The sequence below is a fragment of the Tachypleus tridentatus genome, chromosome 9 (assembly GCF_004210375.1).
Source record: "Tachypleus tridentatus isolate NWPU-2018 chromosome 9, ASM421037v1, whole genome shotgun sequence".
In the NCBI taxonomy this organism is placed as follows: domain Eukaryota; kingdom Metazoa; phylum Arthropoda; class Merostomata; order Xiphosura; family Limulidae; genus Tachypleus; species Tachypleus tridentatus.
The window spans coordinates 136,759,707-136,770,413 of NC_134833.1; the positions used below are offsets into that span (position 1 = coordinate 136,759,707).

Genomic DNA, 10,707 nt, shown 5'->3' on the forward strand with positions numbered 1-10,707 from the left:
TAACTGTCTTCCTGTCGAATCGTGTTATTGCAACAGTCTAATGGTACATCCCGGCATGGCCAGGTGGTTAAGGCATTCGACTTGCAATCTGAGGCCCGCAGGTTCGAATCTGAGTCACACCAAACATGCTCGCCCTTTTAGCCGTGGGGACGTTATAATGTTACGATCAATCCAACTATTCGTTGGTAAAAAAGTAGCCTAAGAGTTGGCAGTGGGCGGTGATGACTAGCTGCCTTCCTTCTAGTCTTATAACGCTAAATTAGGGACGGCTAGTGCAGATAGCCCTCGTGTAGCTTTGCACGAAATTCAAACCAAGCCAAAACATCCCGGAAACAGTCACGTGATCCGCAACTGTGTTAATTAGTTTCACATTCACACTGTAGCTCAGTTTGTTTATGCTTTTGAAAGTATATTTACTTTGATATACAGTAAGTTTCAACGAATGTTAAAAGCCAACTCACCAGTTAATAATGATAAAAACCTAGAATTACGTTGTTTTTTGTTGTATTAATGTTCTGTACAACGTATCTGCTCCTGCTTTTGCTCTGAAATAATGTGTGTGTTTTCATACAGCAAAGCCACATCAGGCTGTCTGCTGAGTCCACCGAGGGGAATGGAATCCCTGATTTTAGCGTTGTAAATCCGTAGATTAGGCCTACTGCTGAACCAGCGGGGGACTAATGTACCGAATCGTCGACAAATTAATCACATATTTGTTATTACGTATTGTCTGTTTGCGTATCATGTTCATTGCATGTGCATTATTTGTGACTTTTCATAATTATTTCCAGTACTATATGTGTATTATTTTAAAAGCTTATAAACATTGTACGTTTTGTTGAAACGTGTTTCGTTGTCTTAATTATTCTATCGTGTAATAAAACAAAAATATAACAAATATAACTTGTTTACTAATGTACGTTTTATTAAACTTTGAAGAATTAATAACGTATAAGGAGCAAATCCATTTTTCTATTATCATAGAAATTCTATTGCTGTACATATTTTCTATCTTTTAAACAAACATTTTTAATATAAATATATTACACAGGTTTAAATGAAGTGTTTTATTGAGTACTATCAAATAAACTGAAAACACCATAAAAATAACTAAAGAATAAAACAAATATTTAAACACTAAATAATTTTAATTTGTTAAAAATGCAAAATAATTCTTCGACGGTTCACAAAGCACGAAACTATAACAAACGTTTTTGTTTGTACGAAAGAACTAACGGTTGTAACCGTACAAAGACATTACGTCGTGGTGTTCTGAACGAAATGAAATACGTTACGAAAAAACAAACAAACAAACACGGTCATCCTCTGATAACTAACAATCTTTCGAGTACGAAATCTCCCAATACCTCAATTTTATCCATTGGACTACTTGCATATACAGGGTAAGTGTAACTAAGGAATAATTCATCGTTAACTAGAATCAGGTATCTGTAGGTACTGTACTGGTGAATAACAATTTGATATTCTTGTTCTGTGAAAACGAATGGCCAATCGTCTTCATAGTCTAAATATAGATCTAAGTCCCCAACATGGTCACCCGTTCTTCCGTAGAGGGATGTTGTTCTACATTGACTGTAGGGTGAGTGACGATAAATTGAGATGTAGAAATTGATGGATCCATCCACGTAGTTGTACACGTTCATTAACAATACGGTCATTCTGTAGATAATTAAAAAAAAAAAAAAACTTTTTCACACTTTCTGTTGTCCCAGTTTATGCTATAATAGAAAACTATTTATAATTATAGGGGGTAAAGTACGTTATATTAAAATTATTTCGAAGCATAAAAAAAAAAAATACGGTTCATGTCGTCACGTCTGGTTACACTCTGTCTCACAATCGTGCATTTTAATAAGTCCTAGCATACCACTCCTCCTTAAATGCTATCTATACTCCATCGCGTGTACGAGGACGACGGTTTCCTACCACCTCTTTGAACAATCCACTCGCACACAAATCCACAGGCTTATAATAATGGGACAGTTTAACGGCAGGTTTGACTAGAAGCTATATATCCTGTTTGTCTCGTTTTATTACAAAACTGGTATTTATGCGTTGCACAAAGGGTCCAGAACAGTGGTGGGATTCAGCCGGTTTGCACCAGTTCGTAAGAACCTGTTCTTAAAATTTCACGAGTTCGCCAAACTGGTTCCTACCGGCTCTTAGCCCTCTGATGCTAAATGTACAATGTATCGACTGTTACTATGGGAATTCATGCTACGATAATCGACTATCAGTATGGGGATTTTTACTTCGTAAAGTCACGCACAATAACACAATTGTAAATTAGTACGATAACGTTTGAGGATGGATTTCCTTGGGCCTCTACAAGCGATAAATCAGCCATCTTATGGCCATTGCCGTAGACTAATGTAGGCCTACATTTTGCTGTATGAACATTTGGTGTCAGTCATATTCTATTCATCCCTCTGTACTATTTTCGTACCACTTTCAAAAACTAAATTATACTTATCCGATTTCAATATAGATAATATTGAAGAATAGTTACATCACGCAAGTATTATATTACAAAACCACCATTTTACTATTATCGTTATTCGTTTTCTATATTATATCAGAAGAGTATTTTTTATTTATCTTTATTGTATATCTCTATATTTATATTTCTTGTTAAGCCTTATGATATCCTGAATTGTCTTAACAATAGTTTTAGCGTGACTGAAGCAATGAAGTCGCATTAAAACTTCATATAATTTACTTAATCAACAATGTTTTATTTTTTAATATGAAGTAGGTAAGGTACTTTCCTGTGTAGGTTTGATGAAGGGGGGGATAAAAGTTTTGTTTTTATTTTACAATAAAGTATAGAATATACTATAATGCTCTTAATTCAAGAAATATATTATAATAACTTACTCGTCATTCCTACGCACTGGAAGACGCCATTTGAATACGAGTACTATTGTGCAATTAGTAGAAAACGGTTCTTGAAGACTATAGCCTTTAATGGATCCGTTCGCCTGAAATACAACAACTGAATCAACCTTATTAGAAGTACAAATTGCAGTACATGTAATTATACGCTTTTTATGATCATGGGGGTACTATTAACTAATTTCTTATTGCATTACAAACAAACCCATCAAAATGAAATTAAAAATAACCAATGCTAACTTCCTTATGAAGGGGTTCTCCGCTGGTACAGCGGTAAGTCTACGGATTTACAACGCTAAAATCAGCGGTTCGATTCGCCTTGGTGAGTGCTATGAAAAAAACAACAACAAATTACCACCTCTATTGAAATAATATATAAACTCAAATGAAATTTCTACTCCAACAGCTATCACAAACACTGATATGAAAAGACGTTTCTTGAGTTATTCCATATTTCTACTTTGACCTGTGACCTTGAATCTTCATCTCATAAGACACTTTTGCAACCAATAATCGTCATTTAATTAATCATGTGGAAGAGCGTGGAAGAACGTTAAGAGGTGAATGTTGAAAGCCGGTAACAGAAAGCACATTTACCCCCACTACTTTTTCCACCACCTCTTCCTATAAAGATATCCTGACCATCGCACAGTGTATACCATGTTTTAAGTATATACGTAGTGAGATCATAACATTTATACAAATATTTTGGTGAGGTAATAATGAATTCTGTGATAATATGTTATAACTATATGTTGTAAAAGTTATAATTTTTGTGTTATTTATCATGATATCCACCCACACATTTCATAACCCGGATGAAGGACGAGTATCTCGGCTTATACTTTAATAGAACACATCCATGAATGAAATTTTCCTTCCAAATACAATACACTGGAAATTTATCTGCCCGTTTGTTCTTGTTATCTAAGTGCAAAGCTACGCAGTGGACAATCAGCACTCTGCTCGTTGCGGGAATCGAACGTCGGAATTTAGCGTTATAAGTCCGTAAACTTACCGCTGATTCACCAAAAAACAACTATCGCTGACGTGGCCTTATTCCATTGGTACAATATTGAATACAATTTTGTTTTTACAAACAGTCACGAAAGAATAAACCATTGCTTACCACAACAACGTTTATTTCATGAGAAAGGATATTATCCCCATATAGAAGTGACCTTCGTTCACCACTGGACTGTGGTAGTATCAATGACTGAAAAGTAAAAAAAAAACAATAATAAGGAACTGGTAACTAAATTTGAATATTTTTATTTTACAGTTTCTTTTGTGATGTTTTATCGTACAAGGATTTCTCGAGGAACAACTATTACAGGAGGACCGTCGAGTAGTGTGTTGCAGAATTTGGGTTTGTTGCTTTTCACGTTCCACTGTCGAGTTAGTATCAATACACAAAAGAGTTAACCTACAATATCTGCCAGCACAACCACTCGGAGACAAACACAATATCGAACAAGGGAAAGTCACTTTAGTGTGAGTACTGAACCGCAAGAGATGGAATGTGAGCTAATGGTTCTCCCTCTCTCTCATCGTAATTTGAGGGTTGCGGGTTCGAATCCCCGTCGCATCAAACATGCTCGCCCTTTCAACCGTGGAGGAGTTATAATGTGACGGTCGTTCCATTATTCGTTGAAAAAAATAGCAGAAGAGTTGTGGTGATGACTAGCTGCTTTCTCTCTAGTCTTACACTGCTAAATTAGAGACATTAGCGCAGATAGTTCTCGTGTAGCTTTGTGCAAAATTCAAAACAAACCAAAAACAAACTCTTTCACTGGTTCGATATGAGTCCCACCCCACCCACGTAAGCTAAAATAAGATTAAGTGAAAGTGTACACGTTTAACAAATCAAATATAGTCAATAAAATTCAGCAAGAGTTAGTGTTACGGACAAATTTAATACCTCCTGATTTTAAGTACCAAAATACAATGAAAACTAACAAAGGAATGGGTAAAACCTGGGCCATTACACAATTCGTTGAAAGCAAAGAGAACAATCTACTTCTGGGCATCACCTCTAACAAGTAAAATCATGGCTAACATTCCTGCAAAATAACATGTTTAATAAACAGTTAGAGGATCTAACCCCTCACGCAATTAAACGCCAAAATAAACGTCATGCTACTTGTGTGACTTCACTCTGAAACTGAACACAAAGAAAGCAGACATTTACATACTCTCATTAATAGGGCAGAAAACATATACTGTCCTGTACCATACCTTCAGCATGATAACTGAAATTAGAATGAAGATAAATATACAGACAAATAAGGATTACGAAAACTTATCAAAGACCGTTTAGTAAATTTAAAATTAAAACAAATTATCTAAAAGTAATGTACAAATTCATATTTAGAAAAGACCATATAAGAATGTTTAGTCCATTAGGTATTTGTAGAAATTATCGAAAATTAATTGGACTGAGCGTATCCTAGTGGTTAACATACTCGGACTGTGAATTTGAGAATTCGTGGTTGCCACAAAGACTCATTCTGCAATGTGAAGCCGTGGATAAGCTAAATCATCATCCAGGACTTGGCGGTGGGAGCTGTTAGCCAGTAGTTAGTTAGTTTGTTTGTTTGTTTTTAATTTCGCATAAAACTTCTCGAGAGCTATCTGCGCTAGCTGTCCCTAATTTAGCAGTTTAAGACTAGAGGAAAGGCAGCTAGTTATCACCATCCACCACCAGCTCTTGGGCTACTCTTTTCCCAACGAATAGTGGGGTTGACCATCACATTAAAACACCCCCACGGCTGAAATGGTGAGCATGTTTGATGCAACGGGGATTCGAACCCGTGACCCTGAGATTACGAGTCGAGTTCCTTAACCCACGTGGTCATGCCAGGCCCAGTAGTTAGTTATACCTTTTCAATATTCCATTAGTTCAAAATTAGAAAGGGCTTTGTATAAAGTTGTGTGAAAATTTTAAACAAAACTGAAGCTAATTAGTTAGTTCAGAAGTAAAAGAAATTACACTTAGCTGAAAATAATTTAATTAATCCTCTTTGCTTTATTTTTCATCCAAAGATAAAGATTTTGTAATAGTTAGATGGCCCCTGTTTGGATGTTCATACGTGTTTGATAACAACTTTTCCGAAAAATAATTAAACTGTTTTATCAAGTTCCATCATACAGATTGTTACGTGTGGATCAATACAGAAACTCTTGATGAATAAATGTCAGAGGCCAAAATCGTAAATATGAGTTAAAGTGAAACACATGTTTATAAGTTGCTTCTGAGAGCGATATCTAAAATGACATTAATTTTAATAATTGTACAACACAAATACAAATACCTTCTATAAGTAGTTTTTAATAAATTAAAATAACAGACTCAGCTGTCATGACGGAGATAGGATTCTCCTCTGGATATTCTTATGTGTATGTTTAGAACACAAAGGAATAAAATTATAGGTATCCAAAAAGACAGTTCAATGGTAAATGTCGACTATAATATTTTACCTTATTCATTAAACACCGAAATTATAAAATGGATTAACATTGTAGAAATTTGGGCGAGGATGTGAGCCAAAGGACCAGGTCAGACATTTCAAGGTTCACGCAAAACCACCTTTAATTTAGAACTATTGACCAGAGGGGAGACAATTAGCCATTCGTAACCAAACAGTCGCACTGACTATTGTAATTATTACATCTCCAAATATGAAAATGCGGGCTTTGTTCACTAGCATAAAACCACTCGAACCTTGGGTCCTCTGGGCTACAATCTGGCACCTAACATTAAGCCCATCCGCCTAAAAAAACATTAATAGATATTGCTTACCGGCAGATAACGAACTTTGATGTGTTGAATAAATACAGCACCTTTCACCCGGATTCCTTTACCAAAGTGAGGAGGATGAACACTTTCGAAATAGACCACAACAGTGTCATTGCACAAGACAGTTATACCATTAGATGTTGGACCCATGTAAAGAACAATAGTAAACTTATCTCCTTGGTGAAGTGGCAGTCCTGCTTGAACCAGCGTTGGATCCCAACCAGGTAGTTCAGCTTTATAAACGTGTATGCTGTGTTGGTTCTGTTCAAAGTTCATGGTGAAATTGAGAGCATAATTTGCCTCGTCGGGATCCGAACTTTCAGGTAAGAGAATGGAAAGCCTATAAATCATATATATAAACAAATAATTAATTTGTATCCATACATTCTTGCGTATAAAATGTTGGTAACAAACAATAAGTTAATTTTATTAGTATATTCTTTGCTTCTGAAGTTAGTTATTCGTGATGATTGCGCCATCTAATGATAAATTCATAACTGCAAATAAATTTTGAATGAATAGCATTTAATAACATAGATCACAAGCTTCAGAAGATACAGGCGATTCCGCTAAAGAAATAATTTAATTAAAAAGTTAACAGAACCAAAATATTCAAAAACAAAATGACCAACAGATGGCTCACCTCGGAAAATCTGGGTTAATTGCCTGTAAAACACCTTTGTTTAATAATTTATCATATCCACCATTTAAGTGTTTTTTGTTGTTGCTTTTTTGCAAAAGAAAAAGAAAAAAGTTATAATTGTTTTATCTCATGTGTTCATTAAACAACATTAAATAAACACCCTACCCTTTGGAGTAAACAGGCACTTGTCCTGTAATGGTAACGGAAGATCCGATTCCAAGAGGCACATCCAACGGTTGATACATTCTTTCATCGAAATTAATCTATAAAAATAAAACTATAGTGTTAATAAATATTTTTGAATATATTTAGCAAATCAGGAAAAGAGCGTGAGTTTGAAAATATTAACAGTTAATAGTTAAAAATGCAGTAAAAACCAATGTTAATTCACATATTTAAATACATTTAGCAAATGAGAAAAGAGTATATGTATTGGAGTAACAATCACATATTAAACATATGGGAGAAAAAAATAGTGTATTTGATATAATATGTTTCGCTAAAATAGTTTAATATAAATGATCTCTATTAATACATCAAGTAAAATCGTACAAAAAATGTCAAGCAAACAAACAAAAGCTTAATAGTTTTTATGAATTTCGCGCTAGCCGTCCCTAATTAGGCGTTATAATACGAGTGGGAAGGCAGGTAGTCATCACCACCTCCACCACCTATCGGGCTACTCTTTTACCAACAAATAATAGCACTACGGTTACATTATAATGCCCCCGCGACTGAAAAGGCGAACATATCTGGTGTGACGGGAATTCGAACCTGCGACCCACATAATTGAGAGTCAAGCTCTCTAACCACCTGGCCATGCCGGGAATACGGTGAGATCACTTGATCAATTTTACGTAGTTTCGAAACCTCGAGTTGACATCTTTTCTTGAAAATGAAAATACTTTTGGTTAATGTGAAAAGATAACAAACTATCATATAAGTACCTCGAACAATCTGTGAGTTTAAGTAAGACTTAGATGAAGAAGACAAGAAGCAGATGTGAACAGTGGGAACCAGTGAATAGGAGAACTAATAAAAACACAGTACTACTTTCATAGCTTTGTCAGCTCGTTCACTTCCAATGGTACCATACTACCAAGTATCAAAACACAATGAATTCTTCCATCAGTATGGGTGAAACAGTTGTAGAAAATATGATATTTCCACAACAAGCCAGAATGGTTGCTTAATCTTTTAAACTTAATAAAGTGAAACAACTTGAAAAGTCAGAAAATAACTTTAGAAAATGAAACAGAAGTATTAACTATCCAAGCCATTGATAATAAAATGCTTACAAGTTTAGCAACAAATTTACCAGTGTGAACCAGTAGGATGAGACATCACTCTATGCTATAAACATACAAAATACAAGCAGATTAAATACTGGAAAGTCGTGCAATTCGAGAACTCTTGAAGCTTCTAGATATAAGCAAGACAATTGTACAAAACACCTACATTACTGGAAATTACCGTAGAATTAAGGTTGATAATAATATTGAAAATAATACAGGGAATAAGAAAATCTCATATAATTCGTACAAAGGATAAAGAATCTTAAAATATGGGAAGTTAAAGTAACATCATATACCAAAGAAATATGACGCAAATTTGCATTCCATAACAGTGCTAAACCGAATTAAGGTTATTCAAAAACGAAAAAATACACATCCTAGAACGTTAATCATATTGGTCGAGGGAAAGGGGTTCTGAAGCCAAAATTTCTAAGCCAGAAAAAAAGCACAAGCCATGAATTTCAAAAACTTAAGCAAGGCCTTAATTTGTAGGATACCTAGTTTCCTAAAATATATATAATAGAACTTAATCATAAAGAGAATGGTCTGATCCAATTTGGAACAATTCAAACTACAGTATAATAAAGAGAGAACATGAAGACTGGTTCAAATGACTTAATGGTGACAGATCCAAGAAAAAATTAAAATTTATGATATGGGTCAATTAAAGAGAAAATGTGTGGCTTTCAAGTCCAGTATCGTCCTGTGGAACTTGATTTCTGTCACTGAAATTATAACTATTTCTTGAATATGATGCTCGATATTTTAACAATTCCTTATAACTATATACGTACATTTCAATGTAGAAAAGGAAAATTCATAATTATCAGAACATATTTAAATAAAGCTGAAAAGCTTTCAAAGAACGTGGCATGTGAAAATAAACTTACATCCTTATTTTCAAATGGTAATATTCTATGCACGTATAGAAACTTTATCACCTCTCTAGTAACACTACAAAATCACAGAGAACAAAATTAAAGAGAGTTAGACTCTGTTTAAAGCCTTGTAAGATATATCTAGTAAGAGCACTCGCAAGTTGAGAGTCACGGGTTCGAATCTCCGCACTACCAAACAGACTCGCCCTTTCAACTGTGAGAGCGTTATAATGTGACAGCCATCCCTACTATTTGTTGATCAAAAGAGTAGCCTAAGAGCTGGTGGTGGGTGGTGATGACTAACTGCCTTCCCTCTAGTCTTATACTGCTAAAGTAGGGACGGTTAGCGCAGATGGCCCTGATGTAGCTTTACGCGAAATTCTAAACAAACCAAACAATCTAGTAAAAAAGCGCATGTGTTGAAGTTTTACAATAAATGTGCGCTCATTAAACAATTGTGTGACCATTTTACAATTCTCTCTCCATACGCAAGACTATACATGTGTATTTATGAAGCAATCCATTGATCCAACCATTGTAAAAAGCATATTCTGTATGTAGAACAGCAATCACATACCACTAAGTGTTCAGAGCCAAGTTAATTGAAAAGCAGTTAAGAAGTTCTACTCAATGTGGAGACAATTATCCATAACACTATGGAACACAAATTTTGTTCCTGGATAGTATGTGTTATTTCTTAATTATTGATGTAAAAGCACAGAAAATGACTATTATTGTCTTAAAACTTTGCTTTTGTGATCTGGATAATGAAATTTAGAAATTAACCTATTTTCTATGTAAAAACAGACAAATTTGAACATTTTCATTTACATAAGGTCTGAATAAAACAATATATTAATCAAAATTTATATGTATTTATACTAAAGTTATACAAAAGTGAAGAAAAATGTTGAGAAGTGAGTAGTTTTCGAGATTTCGTATCAGCCCCTAAATATAGTCTCCCATCACGTTTTCGTTATACGTTCCTTGGTAGCGGTGTTCAAAGTCCAGTTTATCTTGGTGGAAGCGCTCGCCTTGCTCCTCTGAGTATGCTTCCATGTTCTCCTTGAATTTATCAAGATGAGCGTCAAGGATATGGACTTTCAGGGACATCCTGCAGCCCATTTTGCCGTAGTTCTTCGCCAGAGCCTCAAACAGTTTCACATAATTTTCGGC

General features: G+C 34.8%; 1 protein-coding gene across 1 annotated transcript; it reads right to left on the bottom strand.

The window, feature by feature from the left end:
• Positions 1–904: 904 nt before the first annotated feature.
• Positions 905–7,616, bottom strand: LOC143227258 (uncharacterized). Its single transcript, XM_076458724.1, has 5 exons — positions 7,524–7,616; positions 6,719–7,055; positions 4,046–4,132; positions 2,899–3,002; positions 905–1,680 (listed from the first exon to the last, which is right to left on the bottom strand). Exons 1-5 carry the CDS (start codon positions 7,601–7,603, stop codon positions 1,320–1,322), a joined length of 969 nt encoding a protein of 322 aa, XP_076314839.1. The 5' UTR covers positions 7,604–7,616; the 3' UTR covers positions 905–1,319.
• Between the last annotated feature and the right edge of the window lie 3,091 nt (positions 7,617–10,707).

Bases quoted from the DNA above. Each gene is read 5' to 3' on its own strand.
- LOC143227258 (XM_076458724.1), bottom strand. From the start codon at position 7,603: ATGTATCAACCGTTGGATGTGCCTCTTGGAATCGGATCTTCCGTTACC. The intron at 7,056-7,523 runs GTAGGGTGTTTA...TATGATTTATAG, and splicing joins GTGCCTGTTTACTCCAAAGG to GCTTTCCATTCTCTTACCTG. The intron at 1,681-2,898 runs GTAAGTTATTAT...AATTATCTACAG, and splicing joins CCAGTGCGTAGGAATGACGA to AATGACCGTATTGTTAATGA.